We start from the raw sequence: 24,870 nt of genomic DNA on the forward strand, positions 1-24,870 counted from the left end.
GTTTGATTCATTATTGAAGAGATCTGAAATATTTGCTTCTTTTGCCCTTGTATTTCATATATTCAAGACATAGAACATGATAGATACGTGGTTTAAAGAGGATTCGGTCTTATTTTTTGTCCTTTGTAAAGGTCAGGGATTTTTTTCTTTATTTCTATATTGAAAACATACATTGGGCTTTTTTTTCTTTTTTCTTTTTTAGTTTGTTTTTTTTTTTTTGAGGGAGCCATGTAACTGCTGTCTTATTTACAGTATAGGTATTTTTTGCAAGTATGAAATCATCCCTGTTAGTTCTGCCAGTAGCATTGGTGTCAGAGTGACTGTCACACGTCTGTATTTCAGGCTCTGCATCAGTGAAAGCTACTCTACACCACATGTTGTGACAAAGTTTAATGTGCCCAAAGCAACCATTGGCTCCTGGGTGTTTGGAATATCCTGACAACACGGGATATTCAGATTCATCTGAAAATAATACACACACTTTTCTTTATAGACTTAGGATGAATTACATTATAACACTGGGCTCCGAGACGTCAAGCCTTATTTGCCTCCTCAAGGACTGTTAGCAAGCTGGAAAACCACTGTGTATATAACAACTTTCACATACAAATGACAAACTAGTATTCTTATTATTGAAACCACATTATGAAAATGCTACTTTTATGCTGATTTATTCAATATCATAGATTAGATTTCTGGACATTAGGAAGACAGCTCTCATCAGATGTTGTGAATAAACTGATTAAGTTTAAAGTAGCTGTTTTTTTCTTGTCAAAAAGCAATTGTAATTTCTTTTATCTTATGTAAAACAGAGGCAAATAAATATATATAACTCTTGCCACTTCTTCCACACTTGATATGATAAATGTGTACAGCTGATTTATCATTTTCAAAACAGTGTGTTGTGATAGCAGAAGGGATAATCATATCTGGGATACAACTTAATAGGTCCGCCATGAAAATATGTGGATTTTACTTTAATGATAGTTTCTTAAGAATGTGACAAGAAACACATAAAATGCAATCTCTGAGCATGACCGTCTAGATAGAATAATTCCTTAAGAGGATCAGTAGAATATTTTATTTTATGTACCTCCTTTAAGTACAGCCCTTGAAACAGAATAGGTGCCAGCAGAATCCTGGGTCTCAAGGGAGAGAAGAGGGAGAGAAGAGATGATTTCGAAGACAGAAGGAAATTGTTGCTTTTAGGACAAGGTAAAAAATAGTAGAATTCCTTACTAAAGGAGACTGAACATCCATTTCCAAGGCTGTATCAACATACCTATTGTCAGTCATCGCCATATGTCAATACTATGTATGAGCTGGGTGTGCAACACATGGAGACATGTATTTGACAACTTTCTGCTAATTAATCATTGGCCTGTAATTTCAGTCTGTGAAATTAAGCACCTGGGTTAAAAGGCTATTATTGAGAATCAAATATCATGGTTCTTGTGTATGTTTATTAAGAAATGGTAAGGAAGCTGTAGATGGTTTAGTAGGTGAATGGGGTGGTTAAGATCACTGGCTGGTTAAAAAGTGGATTAAAGGAAAATCAGCTTCACTGACTGACAAAGAGAGAGGTGACAAATTTCAAGAGGCAAGTAGGAATGAGGTGTTTTCAAAAGTCTGTATTCACTCCTCATCTGTTTTTCATTCTACAATAAGAAATATGAGTACTACAGATTTAGTGTTGATTTTTAGGTCATGTTACAGTCTTATTTTGGAAACCAACTGCAGGGATTAATACCGGTAATTAGGAGCGATACTTATCTCTTCTAAGGATTTTACATCTATAGGCAGCAAATCCCTTTAACTGGTGTCATTATTGCATTTTACAGATGGAAAAGTCAGACACAGAAGTGTGGAATAACCTGATGGAGTAGTTCCAGAGACAGGAACTGTCAGGTCCCTGATTTCTTAAAGACAGGATTAAGTCATTGAGATGCCAACAACTGCAGAAATTAATGGTAGCATTGTTTAAAGAACCACGTGAAAGATGGGGAATATCAGAAACCTCCCATCCACTTTAGTGAAGCCAAGATCTCACATGGGCATTGAGTGTGTCTGAAGAGGTAGCCTGTTATACTATATACTATATACTATAGTTGGTACTGCACATGTAAAAATTACTGAAAGACAACCCTTTAGTTATGCTCTTCCAGGCAGTTCTAATCTTGAAGACTTATTATTTGAAAATAACTTTGATACACAGGGCAAACAGATAATGATGACTTCAGGATTAACAAGCTCTAGACAAAGAAGTAAGGCAAACATGAGAAAATAAATAAAAATTTATTGCAGGTTTTGACAACCTGAGTTTTGGACTAGTTTATAAGATAGTTTTTGTCTATGCTTTTATTTTACATGGTTTCATTCACCATATATCCTAGCAAAATATAAATGCTCTATGTAAAAGGGTGAGAAAAGATATTTGAACTTTATACCTATGTCTTTATACTGAGCTCTTAAAGAGCACAGTGAACTACATTTCAGTATAAATATTGATCAAGATCTTTTTTTACAAAGGTGTTTGTGTCAGACTGCATTGCCTCAAAAATGATGAAGTACTCCAGAAGTAAAATCACAGAAGACAAGCCATTAAACAAGGCAGCTGGACAAAATCTTCAGTTAATTACAGAAATCAGAGTATGAGATATATGTTTAGCATATGTGACATATATGCTTTGTCCTGTTCATACAGTTTGAGGCCAGAATGATGGAACACTAAGCCTGACCTACTGGATACTCCTGGACACTAAATTTTACCTGTGGTAAAATTATTGGGACACTGTGTATTTTCCACAGAGACATCTTGTTTTAGTAGGAGGTTTTCAGAGAATAAAACACAGCTTCCTTCCACAATTTGTGCGAATGATTACTCTCTCCTATTGATAACATTTTTGATTTGAATTTGTCCAACTTCAGCTTCCAGACACTGACTCTGACTTTTCCACTACAAGATTAAAGGGCCTTTTAGTTCCTAGTATTTTCCCCTATGAAGGTATGTATATGCTCTCATCAAGTTGCATCTCCTTTTGTAGTATGGTAAGTGGTCAGACATCTGTTTATACGACCCTTAAATCAGCTTTGTGGCTCATCACTTCATTCTCATATTTTTCAGATGTGCCCGCCATGTAGCCAGTCAGCATCCTATGGGGCAGCCTGGATGAAATAAACTCCCTTCTCATACTTCACGAAGATGCTGGGTAACCAGTTGTTCACGTGTCCAATATGCGCTTTATTCGCATCGCGCGAGCGTTTTTTTAATCCAAGCCAAATCGAATGATTTACCAAGTCCTACTTGGCACGCAAGGGGCGACAACTGAGGCTTTTTCACTCATGAGCGGGCTGGCAGCAGCGCCTCACGCCCCGCCACACAACAAACCCTCGTGCCGGGCGGGTGGGCGTCCGTGAGGGGGTAAACGGGGACGCCGAGCAGGCTGGGGCCGAGCTGGGCGTTGACAGAAGCGGGGCCCGGGGAAGGGTGGGAGGAGATCGGCTGCGGGGGCGGGTGGCCGCCTGAGGCTGTGGCGGCGGTGGCTGCGGGGCGGTGCCGGCCGGCGGGGCTGCCCCAGGAGGGCGGGCGGGGAGGGGTGCGGGGGTGTGACGGCCGGTGTGGCCGGTGCGCGGTGCCGCCTCCCCGCCGGGTCTCCGCCCTCCCACTGCCCTCGCAGCCGGGAGGCGGCGCGGAGGGACTGTGAGTACGGTGCGGGCAGCTCCTGGCCCCAGCCAAGCCGAGCCTAGCTTAGCCGACCCGAGCCGAGTCGAGCCCCCACACCATGCCGGCCGCCGCGCCGACCCCGCTCCACCCCGCGGCGGGCTCCTGCTGCCACTGCGCCGGTGAGTGCCCCCTTCCCTCGGCCCTCTTCCCCGGGGGCAGCCCCCGCGCCGCAGTGCCAGAACCCCCTGCCCGACAGGTCGCCAGCTGGGGGGGCTCCTTCTGGGAGGAGGGGGCGTGCTGGGGGCGCCGCGCCGCGGCTGAGGGCGGCATGGGGCGGCTCCGGCGGCGAAAGTTCCTTTCCGGGTCCTTGCGTGTCCGTGGGGTTGCGGTGAGCGGGGGAGGCTTTCGGTGGCCTTTGGGCTTGAAAGGGGGGCTTGAGGCTGACAGAGGAAGGTGCGATTCCTCTTGGCCGTGGGATTGAGGCGAGGGCTTTGGGAGGGAAGAGAGGTCCCCGAAGGCGCAAAGTTGGGGATGGTTGTTTCACCGTGTTCCTTTAATTACCTGTATTTTGTATTAAAGAGAAGCCCCCTCACCCCCCTGTTTTGTATCGTCGCGGAGACTAGTGAAGTGGATTCGTTGGGAAGCGGGTTACTTTGGGAAGCAGAGCAAGGGGCTACGACTGCGTGGAGAGCCAGTCCCTGCTGCTGGGTGGGTGTCAGGCCATCTGTGCCCCCTTCCCGAGACCACCTCAGCAGCCGTCTGAGGTACCAGAGTAAGCTTTGAAGTCTGACTGTGAAGTTGAGTGTTTGCTATTCCAAAAGGCATGCCGATGTCTTCTGTACTGCCATAAAAATTGAAGATTAGAAGTAACTTGCAATCTTAATAGGCAGCACGAGTATAGTTTGCTTGGAAAGAATGCTTTTGGGATGCTCAGAGCACACTGATGCTGTGCCAGATAAGTAAATATCATTCAGTGTAAGGATTTTAAGCCGTTGCACAACTGTGTTAAAATATGCTTGAGGCTGGTGAATTTTCTCTCAACTGGGAATCACTACAGCTGGAGGTACAGGGGTCACGGGCAGGAGGGGCTCAAAGGGTGGGGAGGACTGCTGTGTCAGATGGGGATGCTGTGACATGTGGTAGCCAAACTTCTTTGGGGAAGAATGCTGGCTGTGCCCTTTCATCCCCTGGCTTCTGTAGTTATATCAGTTATGTTTGCTTCTATTTAATAACTGAACAGATATTTATAGGAAAACTATTCCGTGACTTTTCACTGTGCAGTGTTATCTTCTGCCTTCCTCAGGGGTACATTTAGTACACAAAGTCAGCAGGACTGGACGGGTCAGTGGTTTGAGCTGATGGAACAGTTTTCAGGTTGAGAGAGATGCTGTGTTTGGGAACAACCCCATAAACTGAAGCTTTTGCTGTACTGTGTACTAAAAAGTTTCCGTTTTTTTAAAAAAACCCTAAGCCAACAAAACAAACCAACCTCTTGCAACACTGTAACAAGTTTCTAAAGCTTCTTCCTCTGAGCATTTAGATTGAAACCCATGCTGTGTGAGGGTATAAACTAAAAATTTATCACCAAATCTGATATGGTTCGTTATGTATGCTTTTGCTACTAACTTTATAGAGAAATAAAAATGTGCATATATGCAAGTCTGCATGCAAGTTTGTCTTCTCACCTCCTTGTTTCCTTATTCTTTAGCCCCCTTTTTTTCTCTTGATGCTTCTTGTGGTTTTTTATATGGTTTGAATGCAGTTTTGACACTTTGAAATGTTGGGAACCCAGCAGACGCTCGAAACAGTCATCAAGTGAAATGAAGCTTACAAAACATATATTACAACTACTTTAGGTAGTAGAAGTGCAGTTATTATAGCAATTCTATCATGCTCTTCTCAAGAGGTGGCTGCATTTTGTATCTCAGGAAGCCACCCTGCGGCTCTCCAGATAAAACCGATCCTGCTGAGTTAGTCTCTTTCTTGTAATGTAATGGGTGTGGATCTCCTGAAATGGCATGACTTTTTCCATGAAAATTTTTGTAGGATGTTAGGACATGTCAGCTGAGAGTTAGCTTCTGGTAAACCTCCATCTGTGGTTCGTTAACCTGAATTGGTTAATTGGACTTAAACTGTCGGCAAAGATAAGATAACTTGATTTAATTCAGGTTATTGGCAGCTGTTCAAGCCTCTGAATTTGAGCTGTGCTAAAGTTACCTTGTCTTTATAGTCTTTTTTTATACTCAAGTTAATTACCTTGGACATGCTAACCTGACTTTTGAATGTATCTTTATCTGGTAGTGTCACTTACATTCTTTGTATCTGTCTGCACTGCTGCTTTTTCTAGTCATGTTCTGCAGAGCGTCACAATTTTGGCATCAGCAGGATTTTCAGCATGTGGTGACTAAGGGAAGTTGTGTGGGATTCATTTCCCCATTTCTAAGATTACTTTGCTTAGTTTGTTTTCTGCAGAAACATCTATAGTTTTGTAGAAATAAGGAAAGTTCATGATCCTTCTTTTGCAACAGCTCTAGGGTGAATTGAGTTGGTTGCTGTCACTGCTTTTTCTCATTTCCTTTAATTTGATGATTCCTTGACATTTAACAACATTTGAAATTAGCGTTATATAGATTTTGTTGTAAATATAATTAGCATCAGAACATTATGGTGACTTTAGGAGCCTCAGTTAGATCTGATCCAGATCTCACTGAAGCTAATGAATCTTTTAATTAGCTTCAGTGCAACTTGGATCAGATCTGAAAATGTGGTAGTTGAAGAGGTGAATGTGACATTTCTCTTCTTAACAGTATACTGTTTTCCACGTTTTTCTCAATTTCAGTCTGTCCTTTTGTAGTCTTCCCTAGATTCTGGAAACTATGAAAAAAGGAGGGGGAGCTACTACCTTGGTTGATTCTAATGTCAAGTTGGAGTTTTGGTAATGCTTTCAAATTGTCCATCTTACCTAGCAGTAGCTTGCTTTCACTGCAAATGGAAGGCGTGTTTAGCATCTTCCCTCTGTTCTAGCATTGTTTACTCAGTCTAATTACTGTAAGAATGCAAAACAATTATGTTATATATTCTTAGAAGAAGTTCTCAGTAGACATTCTATAAACACCATCTCCCACTCCATCAATATTGCTAGCCTGCACTTATTCTCCCAGTTTTAGTTTTCTCATGACCCCAAATAATGTAGTTAATGGAAATGCTGAGAAATGTCTGGTGGTGTGAAAATCATGATCTTTCTGCTTTGTCATCATGCTTTTGAGTCTAATTAACACTGGCTTACATTTTTCCCGAGAAACTAATTTTCTTTTGTAAGTTCTGTGAAACAATTTATTTTGCAATGTTGACTTTCCTATATGAGTCTCTTCTGAAAAAGTGGTTCTGTGGTAATGGAGTTGGGAATTCTACATTTATATGTGAGTTAACATCTCTTAAATGTGCTATATTTCCAAAGAAAACTTTTGTGTGATTTCCCCTTTTGCAAACCAGATGGAGAATCAGACTCTGGCTGGGTCTTTCCTTTAGTTAGGCAACAAGGTTATTGGTAATAAAGGATCTAGAAGCTTAATTAAACTCTCAGTGACACCTCTGCAGGCTCCTTTATTTTCACTGGGTTTGCTCAGTTGCAACTGATTAGTCATCAAGTTGAGATTTAGGAAACAATGCAAATAAAATCTCCCACAAGAAAAAACACAATCCTGCTCCTTTGACTGAGGCATTGTTGGCTAACAGGACTACAAAGCAGCTAAAAGCTTACTTTGTGATGAAACATGAATAATTAATTTGAAAGTATATGGTACTTCAAGAGTCAAGAGCATCAACGTGAAAGTGAAACTCCTTGTAGGCTGATTCTTTAGAAACACACTGAGGGGTTTGCCAGATAGATTCTGGCAAATACTGCAGTTGTGTAAGATGTTTTTGTTTCCCTCTGTCAGTTTGGTCCCTCTCCTGAAAGATTCTTGATGGAGGGTCCTGGTCTGCAGAGCTGACTTTCCTGGTTACTGGGGCAGACCCTAAAGCAGTCAAAATGCAGAAAGTAGTCATGGCTTCTCCCAGTAAAATACACAGCCTGTCATCTTTGAAAGAAATTAAATAAATGAGCAGTTTCATAATATTCTTTTTTTGGTTTCATGCAACTTAAACTGAGCCTCACACCTCCAAAGGCACTGATTCATTTCACGTGCAGTCTTACATTTCACATAGTCTTTACAGATTATGTATCTGTATACATCTCTATAAGGCTTTCTTTATTCTTGCTTTTTAATTTGCTACCCTTAAAATGTCAGAAGATAGTGAAAGTGGGGTTCTGCTCCAAAAAAAAAGTAAAAATTATGACACTTGTGAGTCATTATCAGACTCCATGAAATCTACCTTCATCTGCTGCTCTGGGGGTGATTCAGCTCAGTTTAACACTAACACATGGCAGTAACCATCTGTGTTTGGTGTAAATATTTTATTTTTTAATTACAAATGGCTTGATTTAAAAAATCTGAAACTGTACAGTGGAGTGATTGGGGGCCTGCAGTGGGAAGGAGGTAATCACCTGGGAAGGTAATTTTTGCCCAACCACTGTTGCCAGGTTGGAAAGGGAAGTGTAACACAGAGAGCAAACTAGACTTCCCTGCAGCAGTCTGGATGCTGCTGCTCCATTGTGGAGGGAGCTGGACAAGAGAGGGCACAAACTGCAAAGGGACTCTGAACATTTAGGGAAGGAGAAGGGGGAAAAATAGGCTAAGGAAAACTCCAAGTTTATCTTCTTTGAGCAGAAAGAAAGAAAAGTGGCTGTGAAATGTCACTTATCCATTGGGATTCTCATACAGTAAATATGGCCATTGGGATGCTGGCCCTCCCACATGCATTTCTCTGTGGGATGGCTCCCACATTGGGACTGGGAGCAGAGGCACCATCCATCCTGAGAATGGAAAATCCAGAGTTCACATAGCCATAGCGAGGATTCCAATGGGGAAGGGCTCCGTCTCCATCTCTCTGCTGAAGTCCAGCCAGCTGCAATGTTTTCCCATCAGACTGTCATTCTAGATAGTCCTTCCCATCTTAGGAACTCCTTTGCTACAACATATGCTGACTTCAGCTGCTCTGGTGCTCTTTGTCCTCTAGGATCTCCCATTAACTCAGAAGTCTGTGTTCCAAAACTGGCAGTGAAAAGGGAGTGAGGTAAATGGGCAGGGAGAAGGAATTAGACTCGCTTCTTTCTTTCTAGAGTGAAAGGCTGGGGAAGAATGAGAATGGGCATTTATGGGACTGAAAGATTTGAAGACCTCGTTTCCAGTTTGCATGACACAATGTATGTTTATTCTTAAAATAAAAAGCGGGTATGTTGAAGATATGCAAAATTTTGAAGTTGTCTTGACTGCCCTTATATGAGAACAGGGAATGGGTACAAAGGTGTGCATCTTCCATGCTCTTGCACTCTGGGTGTAGCTGCTAAGGATGTTTTCTCTTCCTGCAGTTGACACTTTGGCAACTCACCTAATGGGACCAGACATATTTGGCCGGGAGAATGTTTAGTTCTGTTGGCGACATGTGGGACAGAAGGAACCCAACTTGACACACAGCTGAGTGTACAGGGCTGACAGTTAAAGGAAAAATAATAATATTGCATGCAAATTTAAGCATGCTTGATGTGAAATTGTGAAAGATAATGAACTTGTAATCCCATCATACTAACTTTTTATGATCTTTTGGGGCCAAAACTATATATTTATGAGATAGAGATATTATTCTGATTTTTTTTTTTTGGTATACGAGCCCAAATTAGTTTTTCTTCAGTGAACTTAGAATACTGTCTGAACTGCTGAGTGATTTTAATTCTCTAAAAATTGGGTTAGACTGGCTCAGCAATTGATCTCCACTACACTAGTGCAAATTGGACATGAATGTGCTGGCATGAGTATGACTGGAGGTGCCCATTAGGGTAGCATAAAAGATGTTACAGAAATTAAAGTCATTCCCCCCTTTTAATTTATTTTTCATTGTTACAATATTAAAACTGTTTTTGAAAGATTCCAGCTGATAAATGTTGTTTGTAATATTGAACATGATTTTGTTTTCTTTCTGCTCCAGTAGCTAATGCAGATAAGAATTCATGCAAATACCATGATGAGGGTTTGTGGGTTTTTTTAGGGTAATTGAATAAAATACATTGTCTAAAAATATTTTGACTGTGCTTCTTTTATTTGGCTTAGTAAGGCATGGTTATATACAGTATGATTTACAATAATATTTTATTGCAAAGTATATTTTACCATCAAATGTATTCTGAACACATAAGGTTTGTTCAATGTATTCCTTCAATGTTTTAAAAAAATGCATTTCTATGAGGCCATGTTACAAAGTCAAGCCTTTATGATTATTGATTAGGACTGCTATCCCCCCACCCCATGTTCCTGTGCATTAAGATATGCACATTAATTACATTTTCAGATGCTGCTTTTACTATCCCCAAGGGCTATGGCTCCATCAGTGTATGTGATGGACAAAGCGTATCTAATGAGCACCTACTTACTATTTACCCTGGCTCTTCATGCCTCCTGCTGTATGTTTTTTGAACCCTGCTGTTAATACAGGCTTATTAACTTGAGGGCTTTTCTGTCGTGGTTATTGCTGCAGCAGCAAACATGGATTAGCCTATCTGCGACACCTGTAAAGAGAGGGCATGTACTGCATTCAGCAGGAGTCATGGTGCAAAAAATAAAATCAAAAGTACTTTAATCTGGGGAAGAAAGCAACTTGACATGCCCAGTTCCTGAATTTTGGGATGACTTAGCATTGTCTATGTGTTGCGTTATGTTACCTTGTCTGAAGTATCTCTTCCAGTATATGCCCTTGCAGCTGTGAGCACTGAGCAGGTTTGTGGATCAGGTCTCAGAATTTTCTTTTGGGTACCAGACTGTAATCCTCTCTGAGAAATCTAGATTAAGTTGATTGCTTTAAAACTCCATGGAATTGGTTGAGACAAAATCAGTTCTTCAGGGCTGCACTCCCTTAAGCAAAGAAATTATTCTTCCTATAGTTTTTCACACACTTTTCAGCTCTTCTAGTTACCCTTTTTTTTTTCCAACACAGTCCTTTAATCTAGTTTACCTGTAAAAGAGGATCTGCTGTACCCTGGAGTAGACATAGGAAAAACTGTATACACTTCCAAATTGTCTTGTATGCAAGGAGGAAGTAATTTCAAAAAGTAGAGTGGTTTGGTTGGAAGGGACCTCAAAGATCATATAGTTCCAACCCCTCTGCCGTGGGCAGGGACCTTACACTACACCAGGTTGTTCAGAGCCCCATCTAACCTTGCCTTGAACATTGCCAGTGATGGGGCACCCACAACTTCTCTGAACAACATGTACTCTCACAGTAAAAATTTCTTCCTCATACCTAATCTAAATCTCTCCTCTTTCAGTTTAAAGCCATTCCCCCTCATCCTATCACTCCATGCTCTTGTAAAATGTCCTTCTCCAGCTCTTTTCTAGACCCCTTTAGGTACTGGAAGGCTGGTCCAAGGTTTCCCCAGAACTGCCTTCTTCCCCAGTCTGAAAAACCCCAACTCTCTCAGTCTCTCTTCAATAGGAGAGGTGCTTCAGCCTTTTGATCATCTTCATGGCCCTCTGGACTTGCTTCAGCAGGTCCACATCCTTCATATGTTGGGGGCCCCAGAGCAAGATGCAGTACTCCATGTGGGGGTCTCATGATAGTGGAGTAGTGGGGAAGAATCGTTTCCCTTGACCTGCTAGCCACACTTCTTTTGATGCACAGGATATGGTCGATAACTTTTTTTCCTATCTTACTGATGAGCTTGCTAAGGTTCTTTTAATGTAGTCAGCTGTTTGTGTGCATGTAGCTCTTGCTGTTCTTTAAAAAAATGTAAATTAAGGTGAACTAGTATGGCAAGTGACAACAAAAGCAGGTACATGTCCTTTATGGATGCTGCAAAGGAACAGACCATGCAAGGATAGTTCTATTGCTGACTTCCAATCCTATCCTTTGTCTAAGTTTGGCATTCTACCTAACTTCTTAATCTACTCTTGTTCTCACCCTCACATTTTACTGCTTCCCTATTACAGTCTCCATCTGCTTCCACTGTGTGAGTAAAGTTTGGGGAAATTGCTATCAGACAGTATCAAAGTTCATAGGAACTGCTGTCAGATAGTGCCTGACTATGGCACTGTTTGCTTCATTCCCTGTGTCTGTCCCAGTCCCTCTTAAAACTTCTTTTCTCTTATCCTCCCTGTCCAGTTCTTCACTATGTTTCTTTTTTCAGCTTCAGTTTTATACCTCTGAGCTGTGTGAGCCTTTGGAGCTTGCTAAGGTTGGAACTAGCAGCAACTGTCCTGCTTAATCAGACACTGTCTTGATCCAGTCCTTTCTGAAATTTGAGTTTCTTTTTCTACTAAGGATTTTATCTGGTCAAAACTGATACAAGGGTGTGTGTCTGTCGTTGCTGAAATAACCACCAGCTCTGACTCAAACAAAACCTCTTCCTTAAGATGCTGTACAGCATGGCAAGGAGGCGAGGATAAGCATCAGGGAAGGAGAGGGTGCTACAGAGGCTCCTCAGAGAAAAATTTACCGATGGTGTTTCCAACAGTAGGGCTGTAGATAATGCCCATGTAAAATTTACTTGCTGTAAAAGAACACTTATGATCATGTTTTGTTTCCATGTATCTAATTTAGTGAATTGAGACTTGCCACACTACTACTTCAGTCTTGGGCACTAACAGTGTACACTAGCCCTGAAAGTTGCAACTTTTAATAATTTACAGCAAGGAGAGGAGATCAAGATGGCATGTTTCCAGAGGACTCGGATTGCATCCTGGGACCAACTGCTGATGCACACCTGGTAACCTGTGTGAGCTACATGCTTGGCTGCCCTCGGTTCAATGCCAGAAACATTCTTGACACTCAAGTACTTGAAGACACTTGTTAATATGGTGACATGAATTAAAGATTTTTGATTCCAAGTAAGATTATTCTTTTTTTTTATTATTATTATTTTTTAATTACCTCAGCAGGAATTGCTGGGGCTTAAGGAATAAACAGGCATTTGTACTGTTGTTCTTTCCCATCCCATTAAAACAGTGTTTTGTTTATCCTGTATTTGTTTATCCTATATTGAGACCAACACATCAAAGCAACTCCCAGATATACGGTTTCTGTCATGTGCAGCTTTAGTTCCGTGAAGAATGCTGCTAATGATTTGGGGCGTTTTCACAGTTGCTTTTGTAAGTGGAAGCCTTCTAAAGAAGTTGCAGGGTTTAAATAACACCATCTTATTCACAGAAAGCAATGCCATACCTAGATCCTATTTCAATGCTGCCTTCTGTTTTAAATTGTGTTGTAAAACTCCTTTTAAAATTTAATTCCACTTCAACCTGTGAGTTGTTAGCAGAATTAGCTGCTGGGTAAACCATTCAGTTAATTACTGAAACTGTAATCTCAAGCAGGAGAGCCAAGAAGAACTCAAGATGAACAAAAACTTAGAGACTGGTCAAGGGAAGGGATAAGTTTTGAAAGACAAATGGCAGCAATACATTTTTAATTGCAATATGTGACCTCTGGCAAACCCTGTTACTCTGCTGTTGTAGGGAGTGTAGCCAGGCAATTCACCGAATGACAGGATATTCTGAGTTGGAAGGGACCCACAAGGATCATCAAGTCCAGCTCTTAAGTGAATGACTTGTACAGGGATCAAACCTGTAACCTTGGCATTTTCAGCACCATGCTCTAAACAACTGAACCTATTAAATTCCTTAAGATACAGATTGGTTTAAGTTCTGTATACACAACTTCTTCAGAGCTTAAGTCTTTAGAATTCACTTTATTTTACTCCAAGTCCAGAGTGTGATCCAAAACACTCCGAGGAAAGGTCTTCTAGAGGAATTTTTGTGGTTTCCCCCCATGCTTTCCCACACTCCCCCTACCCCCACAGTGGGAAGGACTGTGATGATCACAAATTATTTGCAAATTTTAAAAATGAACACAGAAGCTGTGCTCCTTTCAGGGGAATGCATTTTCTCTCTAGGGAGAAATTGTGCTCTGGTCATAGGTGCTGAGTTTCTTGTTCCTGCTACCTGTTTGAGCCCCCAAATCCCAGTTTTTCTTATACTCCATGCTTCTCTAGGGACTTGGTGTGATTGATTGCCTTGTTAGACCATCATGTCTTCATCATATGGAGATCTGTATTGCTCTGTGAGGTCATTTTCTGTTTTTTTCTGTTCCAATGTGCACAGTTTTGGTGGGATGCAAGGTGTCCTTGACCAGCTGTGTCGCCTTGCCCTTGCCCTTCCACAGCAGCAGGCTTCAGCATCCTTCTTGGCCGTGGTGTACCATTGATACTCTAATACACCAGCATATATAGATAGATGTCTATATAGATAAAAATAGACACACTCATGCATGCATGAATCCATTTTAACATTTCTAAGAAATATTTATATTTGATAATCATTAGCTCTCAGTAGGACAGTAAAAGAAAGAACACCTTTTATTCTCTGATGTATAATTTGCCAGTACTTGAACTCATTGAAGTGTGTTTCTGATACCACCTCCCTCTTCCTCCTTCTCCCACTTGTATATAAATATGGAAACATGATTATGAAGCAATAGAAGTTGTAGCTAAAGGATTTGGATATGTGTGTGACCTCTGAAGGCTTTCTAGAAATGCTTGTTACTGCTTTAAGTGTGCGCACTTTCCTGACAGATTGAGGCTTGCTTCATGTGTATCAGTTAAATATAGCATAACTGAGAAACAACAGAAATTATGACTGAAATAGTTGTAACAGGCAATTGAAGTGAATTTTCAATTTTATGTAATATATAATCATTGTGACCACCCCTTTGACAGATTTTGATACTTCCCCTTTTCTTGGAAAATATTAAAAGATTCTTTTATGCGTTGATTTAAGCATTCATGTAATTTTCTTTTTTCATCTTAGAAAAATATGCAATACTATTCTTATTCCTAAAATTGTTATGTATTAACTTATGGCTTTTGTCAGACTGTTTTTTGCTAGGAATCAAACCAGTTTAAAAAGCACAAAAACACATTCCTGCATTGTTTTTAATAATGACATAAAACTGCTCTTATTCCATTAGTTATAGAATTAAAAGATAAACTTGGCTTCTGTGTCAAGCTTAGCCAAATTAGTGAAGAAAGGAAAAATAACTGATGCTTAGGTAACTGAAACAATCAACAGTGCAGCCAAGCACTTAAAATCAGTGGTTTATAGAAAGGTATGATAATAGCAGCGTAGCTGGGAGGAACATAAGCTGGGAAAAGTCATTATTGGCACACCATTGTTTTTATGTTGTACCAAGATCATAAGCAGTAAAAATGTTAAGCACTGTTCCCATAAGCAAGATAATGCTTTGATGACAGTGTGTACTCAAGAGTCTGGAAAAGTTGATTAAATTCAGAGCTTCATCAGTTCCTGGTAAGTAACATGTTCTGGAGTTGATTTAGATTTCAGAGAACTATTATTACGGGTGATTTTTTTTTTTCATCCCCATTCACAGTAAGCTTTATTCTGGGTGGAATGTAAATATGTGATTGCTGAAGAATCACTAGCACATATGTAGTCATCTTTTGATAACAAGAGATCATCCTTAAAAAGCAGAATGAAGACAGAAATAACTTATACAACCACCAAGCATTAGTCACACATAGCTCTTATATAATGCTTACGTCTTCAATCAGCATGCTGGCAGCTGGGCTTCTTTGTAATGTTTGTTTGGAGGAGAAGCATCTATCTCATTTGGCAGAGGAAGAAAATGAAGCCAAGATTTAAGGGACATGCCAGGGGGCACACAGTGCTTAGCTGGTGAGAGTATCACAACTCAGAAGTGTCCTTCATCATACATCAAGCACAGCCAACAGCAGAGTGGAGTTCTGTAGCGGTGTCTCCTCATGTGCTTTCCCCACTCAAGCCCTGGCCTCTGGGACACACTATTATTTGAGACAGAGCAGGTGAATGCTGCAGCACCTGTTGCAGTTTTCCCTTTTGTTTGTCGTTCTAGGCGAGGAGGCATATTTTCTCTTGCTTTGATGAAAAGGACAAATAAAAACGTATAGCTTGAAATACTGAAAATGGCTTTTCTGCAGTTCAAACCAAAATGTAGTAAGCTTAAGCCTATAGCACCAAGAGGACCACTCATAAGTGCAGATTTTCCTTTGAGGATTTGCCCACTGCACTATGGCTATGCAAGCATAGTAATGTATGAGAATGGACAGGATTCTCTGGGAGATAAGCCATTTGGTGTAGGAGTTTCCTTGTAATGGTTCAGAAAACACTCTGGCTGCTTTTTTTTGTCTTGGTCCTGTTAGTTTATATATATTGAATGTTTTCCCAACTGAAGTGCAAGGCTATTAAATGGAGTTGGAAGCTGTCTGTAATTTCATTCTGAAAGTTTATTTCTTGAGGCTGAAAATAAATGCATTGTAATCAGGTTTTAATCCTAACAAGTACAAGAGATCAGAGTACTTTTAGGGGACATTTTTATTCTTAGCTTATTGTTGTATTGATAAACAGGGAATTATGTTATAGCTTGGTTTGTCCATAACCATGTTATGTATTCAGTTCTTTCTTTTCACAATTAGGCGTAACAAATTGCGTCATTTTCTTTGGTTGATGTTCTAAAATGAAATATCAGATGAAAAATTGTTAATGTCCCTAGAGAATACTCAGAACTTTGTGTGATTTTACATAACTTTTAGAATAAAAAAGTCAAACCAAAATATTGGAAAACCAGAACTCCGGTTATCAAACAAAACTAAGATGACCTTTTTTTAAGACAAAAGATTACATTACATTACTATTAGATGATCTTTAAAATTGCTGTAAAAGTTACAGCAAAAGTAATGTCTTTTAAAAAGAATTCAATTTATTTTATTTGTTATGAAAGGTCCAGGGAAAGTGGAGATAATTACTTATAGGAATGTAAGGTTACACATATAGCACCATCTGGTAGTAATTTTAAAACACGAGTATTTAGTTTATTTTACTTCATGCAATGTAATTTTGGAACTTGTTGTCACAGGGTTTACAGAGGCCAAAATTGTAATTGGGTTCAGAAAGGAGTGAGTTCACGGTAGATATATTCAAAAGAGAATGCTAAGAAACTCGATGTAATCCTGGCACTTTTTGAGGACTTTTGAAAGATGAGAGGATTTAGAAGAAAGATCTGTTTGTTTTCGATATTATTACTATTTTTAATGACATTTCTCTGTCACAAAATGAATTTACATTTTCTTGCAAACTTGACAGTGTTTGTAATTGCACGTATGTGGAGATACTCCTTAGTGGCAGTTAAAGTTCTTTATAAGCCTTGAAGTCACCTACCCTTACTCTCTGAGGTAACATACACTGACATGCAGAAAATGATTGCTCAGAAAGGTCTGATGATGCAAAATAATTAATATGCCTGCTCTTTGTTTGCCTTAGGACGCCGAGGCTTGTTGGACCATTCGCCACACAATGCAAGCTCAAAAGTAAAAGAGAGGAAACTACATGGGACTTGTCCTCCTATTGGTCGTGGGAACTATGGGAAGCCATGTTTGAGTGAAAGCAGCCATAGGTCCTCATTTTTCAGTCCCCGCAAGGGTTTTCACACGATACATTCAGAGCACAGCCCTGTGAAGCCAAGGATAATTACAGTGGTGAAACCCGGGGGACGCACACTCAGAAGGATAACCTTGCTTCTCAACAGGAGGTCAGTCCAGACCTTTGAACAGCTCTTGGCTGACATTTCAGAAGCTCTGGGATTTCCTCGTTGGAAGAATGACCGTGTGAGAAAACTGTACAATCTGAGAGGCAGAGAAATCCGAAGTGTTTCTGACTTTTTCAGGGAAGGTGATGCGTTCATAGCTATGGGGAGGGAGCCCCTCACTTTGAAGGACCTGGAAGTGGTATTAGAAGAACTTTATCCTGAAAATCCTTATGCTGCCAGTGCTACCATTCAGCAGAATGAGGAGCAGTCCCGAAAACTGAAGAGCAGGCTGTATGACAAGGCTTTGAAAGTAGACAGTGCCTTTGATGAGACAGAAATTACCAAGAACTGCAGCGATGGCATGTCTCCCCAACTGGTAGCTGGACATGAAGGAAAAAGTCAAGCCAAGACAAAGGAAGAAGAAAAAATGAGAACCAAAAAAAAGTGGACTAGAGAGAGCTGGAGTGGTGAACAGGGAGTGAAGCCTTCTAGAAAAACCCGAGAAAGCGAGAGGTACCTTAACCATGAGAGGAGTTCTGAGGAGGGTTTAGAAGAGAGTTCAGAGGAGGTGCTGAGGTGTGAGAAGTGTGAACAGGAAAGGCAGGCCAGAGAAAAGTTACAAAGGGAAAGGAAGGCTGAGGCCTCATTTGAAAATAGAGACCTGAACACAGGCACATGTCAGAGGTACCAGGCAGAAAGAAATGCAAAAATCAGGAACTGCCGAAAATCTTCTGAAACTTGTCTGGAGGGTGAGGAAGTTGGCTGGAAAGATAACGGCAGTAGGAGGATGTGGAAGCCACTACAAAAGATTGTTAATGAAGGGCTGGAGAAGCAAAAAAGGAACATGGAGAAGGATGTGGAGAAGCATGAAAACCATGGGAAGGAAGTAGTAAAAATCAGGAAGAATGCTGTAGAAGGGCTCCATCTATCTCATGAAGTGAAAGAAGATAATGGAAGTAGCTGTGTCATGAACCAAAGTGGTTGGCTAAAGAAAGACACTCTGAGGGATGCTGAGAAACTGTCTAAAACACACAGAGAGGTCAGAGAGGGACAAAGGGCTAAAGAGGAAGCTGCCAGAAGAGAGGGGAATGTCACACGTAGAGAGAGTGACATGACTAGACGGGAAAAAACAGGGGAGCGCAGAGTGAATAAAGAGGAAAACAAGGCTCAGGGATTGGAAAGCACAAGCCGGAGGTATGTCATTAAAAGCAGAATTGATGTGGAAAAACACTATGATATTGGCAGAACTATTGGGGATGGGAACTTTGCAGTGGTGAAGGAATGTCGCCACTGTGATTCCAATCAGATCTACGCCATGAAAATTGTTGATAAATCCAAGCTAAAGGGGAAAGAGGACATGATGGAAAGTGAAATTCTGATCATTAGGAGTCTCTCTCATCCCAATATAGTAAGCTTAATTGAGGTGTATGAGACAGAAGCTGAGATCTACTTAATCCTAGAGTATGTCCCAGGAGGGGACTTATTTGATGCAATCATAGAAAGTGTGAAGTTCACAGAGCATGATGCTGCTGTCATGATCACTGATCTGTGTGAAGCACTGGTTTATATTCACAGCAAGAACATTGTCCACAGGGACCTCAAACCAGAAAATCTTTTGGTAAGTATTGTCAAACAATTGCATGTATGCAGGAATTGAATTTAATTTCCTTCTTTGAATATTTTTAAGCAAATACAATGCAGAGATAATGTGCTGTGGCAGGACTGTTTGGAAAAATGGGTACAATTTTGAAGTGAAATTACAATTGTAGTTTTTCTTTACACAGATCTAGTGTACATTGCAGATAAAAATTCAAATAAAAATTATCAGGCTTTCAGGGGTAGCAAGCATTTATATTCTTCTGAAATCAGGCCTCTTACTTAGCATCTGACTTTTAGGTGTACAAGGATGAATCATAAGGCATTTTCCTTGCAGACCAATATTTATTAAAATTGTTAATTTAGCTTATTTATTTGTTGGACTTTTTGTCCACTGCAGTTACATATTTTTCAGACTGCTGTGCTAATCCTCTACTGTAGTGATTTCTATCTTGTGACAACTTATTTTCTTAGAAGCACAAGTATGATGTAGTTGATTGAAATAATCTGACAGTAAAATGTGAATGTGTTGGTGAATACAGCATTAAAGTCAGCTCAAATAGTAACTTCATGCCAAAAAGTTCTTATTTCCATCACATTTCTGAGGCTACATTCTTTCCATCCAGCACTGAAGTCAATAGAGTTACTCATTTGTGAATATGCATAGAAATGTTTGTAGTATTGATGTTCCACAAGATACCCATTGTAGAACCTTAACAGTAAACAACTCTCCCTTTTGAAGTGTGTATTACACTCTTGTATTCCAAATTTCATGACGAACAGATAAATACCAAATATTTGCCAGTCTCTAACAAGTAGCATTTGATCTGCTTTTGTGGAAGATCATAGTTAGGCAGAAAAAAAGGTAATAGATTATTTAATCCTATGTGCCATTCAATGCTTTTAAGAGAATTAATTTATGGAGAAAAGCAGCAGTGTAGCTTCTAGGACACGCAGAGGTTGAACAAGGCTGGGCTGGAATGGTTTGGTCTTGAATCCTTTAATTAAGCAATAGCACCTATATTAGGTCCTGCTATGTGTCCTGCTTAGTCTGATGAAAATTCTTGTTATGGGGTCTGAATAAGGTGGTGAGTGCAAGTGGGTGGTTTGCAGGAAGAAGTGTAGGCCCTGCCTTTGTGTTTTGTTTGCCATTAGAACAAAACTTCATTTAGAACTGCAGTGTTTTTCCCGTAAGCTGATTTTCCATTATGAACCAGGTTCTGCTCCTTCCTATTTGCTGAACACAAGCTAGTGCATGTGAAACACCTGAGAGTAGATGCATCACTTCTCTCTGTAATACATACTGTGATGTAGGTAAGCAAAGAGGGGCAAGGTACAGGTCCGTTTTGGCTGTTTTCACATTTAGTTCACAGAACTGCAAAACAGAATGCTGTTGTGTAGCACTGAAATAATCATGTTGCCCATTCTGACAGCCAGAATATATTTTTCAAGGACAGACCAGCTCTCAGACTGTAGGTATTTTGTCATACAAGAACAGTGTTACCTAAACACTATGGGAAAGAAAATTGTTCCTGTTTCACCTTGCTGCTGAGTGTGAGCACCAGTATTAGATACCATGTACCTAAAGCATCCTTTTAAAAAGTGAATCTATTCAACCAGCCAGATGAATTTATAATTTCTTGATAGTGTTGGATAGGTCCTGTGCTGTCTAATAAGCATCCTTATAAATATGGGCCATTTGAGCAATATTCAGGTTTTCCTGACTTTTCAATGTGCTACCTCTGTGTCCTCAGAGTGGCTGGAGCAGTGGTAGAAGCAAAGTAGGAAGGACAGCTGCCACAAATCTTAACATAAGCCGGTGCTGAACAGTAACAAACAGTATTGAAGCAAATTTCCTGGGTTTATCTGCTGTTGGTGGGTCAGGGGCTGGGGGGACCCTTCTGGAGATGAAGTGCAGTGCTTCAAGTTTCCAGCAGCCTGAAGAGATGTCCTTGGTTGTGGGATACCTGTTGTTTCTCTTCAGATTGCTACACTGAAGATGTTTAATTCTGAATAAGTCTACCTAGACTTTGTACACAGAGGTCAAAAATAGGTATGTACTTTTAGGCTGTTGACTTAATGACTTTTGAACATACTGGCTAATTTTCGTAAGAGTTGCCAGAGAAGCAGCAATCCGGGGAAAAAATATTTCCATAAGTTTTCTGAAAATAAGCAGCTGGGGAAAGAAGGAAAACCTTTTCTGTCCCTACAGAAGAAAAGGTAGAAATACGCTTTGATGTCTAGTAAATTGTAAAATTATTGACACAGGAGAGAGTTGGAAACCTGGTTTAATTATTTACTGCACTTCTTTCTCTTATGGAACTATCCTCTAGTTATACACTTCTGTACCAGACCATCATCCTTTCTGCTTTTTTCCCTCCCTCTTTCACTACTGTGTCTGCCCACAATGATCAGACTTTTTGCAGCATAGCTGTGAGGCAGAAGGGTGGTGACTTGCGCTACAAAAACAAAATCTGTCTGACAGCTGGTGTGAAGACAGCTGCTACGACTGCCTCCCATCTGCTAACAGAATCACCTCATTTAGGGCTAGGTGTTCAGCAAGAAAACCTTTGCTACCAAGGATGGGCAGCGTTGTGTGTTTGGTCCCACAAATGAAGTCACTTCTTTAATGCTACCTGGTGGAGCAGGATTTGCTGACCAGGTTTTTAGATAAGGGACTGTTTAATTCTACAGATGCTGGCATTTCTTGGTTTGTGAGTGAGAAAATAATGCCAAAGTGTGGTGGTGTTTTTCCAGGTTATAGCTTTAAAAGCCACAAAAGCACCTCCTTTTAGGGGGAAGGGAGAGGGCTGTATTTCTGATTGTGTACTTATCTCCTTGTACACTTCCCTACCATACTAATGTGGTAATTGTTTAACACTCAACTTCGTAAATAAGTGTTACAGATTTTTATGCATTTGGGCTTCTCTCCCACCCTTGTTTCTCTCTCTCAAGTTTTCATAAAAGTATGAGAACTTCAAGTATAATCTTTCTGTCCTTTAACTTTGTGATTCTATTAACATACACACAAAACACTGTCAGTTGTCTAGTGCATGTGAGTTAAAGTCCTGTTTAACCACTTAGCTGTCAAGAACTTTCAGTATGATAAACATACATGGGAAGTTTTCTGTATGATTTTTCATGGAGATTCTTCTAGCTAGCAACAAGAGGTGTCTGAAACTCAAATGTGTAAGCAATAATTTTTCTTAAGCTCTATCTATCTATCCAGTATACCAAACATCCCATGGGCTAGCTTGCTTTCATGATGCCCATAAGAAGAATCTGTGCTATCATATATATGTGCATACAGAGAAATATTAGTGCTGTAAATTATCATCTTAAAAACCCTCATGGATTTCCTAAGGTAGATATGAAACCAAACAAGAGCATTAAGTACTGGGAATCATCAACAGACAGAAGAAAAGGAAAAGATGATTTTTTCCCTTCTTTGAAGATAAACTTGGCTTTGTATTATAATCTTCTGGTTGTATGGGTGGGACAGCTAGAAATCCTAAGACAATATTCTGATATCCTGCCATGTCTTTTGTATTTGAGAAAGTAGTGAGCAATTCTGACTGCCTTTAGTCCAAGGCCACCAGATGTTTGCTTACCTTGCAGTTGAAAGACCTTAGTAGTTGTATGGCCTAAATTGACTGTCTACAGACAGTGTACTGGTCTTTCTTATTTTAACTCTGTGGAGAGACAGCACTTTTAAATGGACTTTTAAAACAATTCTTTTCAGTCTTGAACACAGAAAGAGTAATAGCTATCTTTTAGGTGTCTCTGGAAAGGCTAGTGTGATTTAATGTTACTATTTTTGCTTTGTACTCGCCATTTCATGGAATACATACTGTGGATGTCAGAGGCTAGATTTCTCTTGAGCAGGTTGTACATTTCTGTAATACTACTATGAATAAGAAACCTGGCCTCAGGAATGAATAAAAGGAACCTGAGAAGCTTTTGTTTCTGCAGTGAAGCATATTTGCATGCTCAAGGTGATGCCAGGTGATAAAAAGGTAGACTGGAGAGTACAGAGTTGGGGATGACGGGAATGCTCTGAGCTGACTGATTTGTTCTGAGCATAGTGTTACTGAAGCTGCTGAGGAGTTCTGGTCCGGGGTTTTCAGGCATACTGACAGGTTACATGCTGTCTTTGAAGTGATTGTCACAAAGCTGTGAAAATATACCCATGGTGCATGCTGTTCCTACCTGTTAGGTTAAGTAAAATGAACTCTCAGTGGTTTTGTCTTGGAAGAACAGATGGTGCAGTGTTGCCACCTTGTGCTGTGATGGGAGATTAGGAGTCAGGCATCCTGAGGAAAGAAAAAGTGCATTTTACAAAGCAAGAAATTTCCTAATGATTCTGGGATTGGGATTAAGACCAGTGCGTTCTCCACCCTTCCCACCCACCTGCTGGTTTCTAAAAATGTATATAAACATTTCAGTATTATTTGTCTTAGTACAGTGGCATGGAGTCACATGAAATTCCATGTGACATAATTTTCATTTATAATTTAAAAAAAATTATGGATGCCATAGGAAAATATATTCATGCTCATATTTTCATAGTACATATAAACTTGAACATTTAAATTGTGAATTTCTGTAGCATCCTACCACTGTTAGCCTTATTGTTAAAATATCAATTCTGTAGATAGATGCTGTTCTAGAAAGCGTTACCTTTATACATTTTTTTTTCATTTTTATCTGTGTCCACAGTGTATCATGGCAAAAAATCATAATGTAGTTGCCTAATATAATAGAGAAAATGGTATGGCATTTTTGCTTTTCCCTGCAGAAATTTTGCTGCATTGTTGTAGTGAACTTTATTTTCAGTTTCATACAGAAAAATATTTTTTCTTGAAAAAGCAAGAAAAAAGCCCCAAGTGTTTTGCTTAATCAAAACTAGAAGAGTGCTTATATCATGGAATCACAGAATGGTTAAGGTTGGAAGGGACCACTGGATGTGATCAAAGCCCCCTACTCAAGGATGTTTACCAAGAGCACATTACTCAGGATTGTGTGCAGACATTTTCTTAATATCTCTAGAGAAGGAGGCTCCACAACCTCTCTGGACAACCAGTTCCAGTACTCAGTCACCCTCACACTAAAGAAGTTCTTCCACATCTTCAGATGGAACTTCCTGTGTTTCAGCTTCTGCTTGTTGCCTCTTCTCCTGTTGCTTGGCACCACCGAGCAGAGCCTGGCTTCATCCTCTTGACACCCTCCCTTCAGATACTCATATAGATTGATAAGGTCCCCTCTGAGGCATCTCTTCTTGAGGCTGAACAGGCCCAACTCCCTCAGCCTTTCCTTGTAAGAGATGCTCCAGTCCCCCAGTCATCTTTGTTGCCCTCTGCTGGACCCGTTGCAGCAGCTCCATGTCTCTGTTGTGCTGAGGAGCCCAGAACTGGACACAGCACTCCAGACGTGGCCTCCCTAGGACTGAGTAGAGGGGCAGGATCACCTCCCTCAACCAGCAGGTTGCTCCAGGTAATGCTCTTCCTAATGCACCCCAGGACACCGTGCGCTTTCTTGGCCCCATGGGCACACTGCTGGCTCATGGACAGCTTGTTGTCCGCTAGAATCCCCAGCTACTTCTCCACAGAGCTGCTTTCCAGCAGGTCAGCACCCAGCCTGTACTGGTGCAAGAGGTTACTATTCCCCAGATGTAGGACCCTGCATTTGCCTTTGTTGAAATTCAAAATGTTCCACCCTGCCTGTCTCTCAAGTCTGTTGACATCCTTCTGAATGGCTGCATAGGATTCTGGGGCATCAATCACTTGCCCAGTTTTGTATTGTGCATTTTTTATAAAGAAGATAAAAAGGGATTAGTAGGCTATATTGTATTATTTTGTAATGTAATACTTTTATTCTTAAAAAAAAGAAAA

General features: G+C 40.4%; 1 protein-coding gene across 1 annotated transcript in view; it reads left to right on the forward strand.

Annotated features, from left to right (window-relative positions):
• The first annotated feature begins 3,697 nt into the window (after positions 1-3,697).
• DCLK3 (doublecortin like kinase 3) overlaps positions 3,698-24,870 on the forward strand; it is a 31,424-nt gene continuing 10,251 nt past the window's right edge. Inside the window, exons 1-2 of the mRNA XM_027675702.1 lie at positions 3,698-3,843; positions 17,119-19,001. Of these exons, the coding sequence (XP_027531503.1) occupies positions 3,783-3,843; positions 17,119-19,001 (1,944 nt within the window). The 5' untranslated portion in view covers positions 3,698-3,782. The remainder of the gene's footprint in view (positions 3,844-17,118; positions 19,002-24,870) is intronic.

This window comes from Neopelma chrysocephalum, unplaced genomic scaffold (genome assembly GCF_003984885.1).
Source record: "Neopelma chrysocephalum unplaced genomic scaffold, ASM398488v2 Primary Assembly neopelma1_26, whole genome shotgun sequence".
NCBI classification, from domain to species: Eukaryota; Metazoa; Chordata; class Aves; order Passeriformes; family Pipridae; genus Neopelma; species Neopelma chrysocephalum.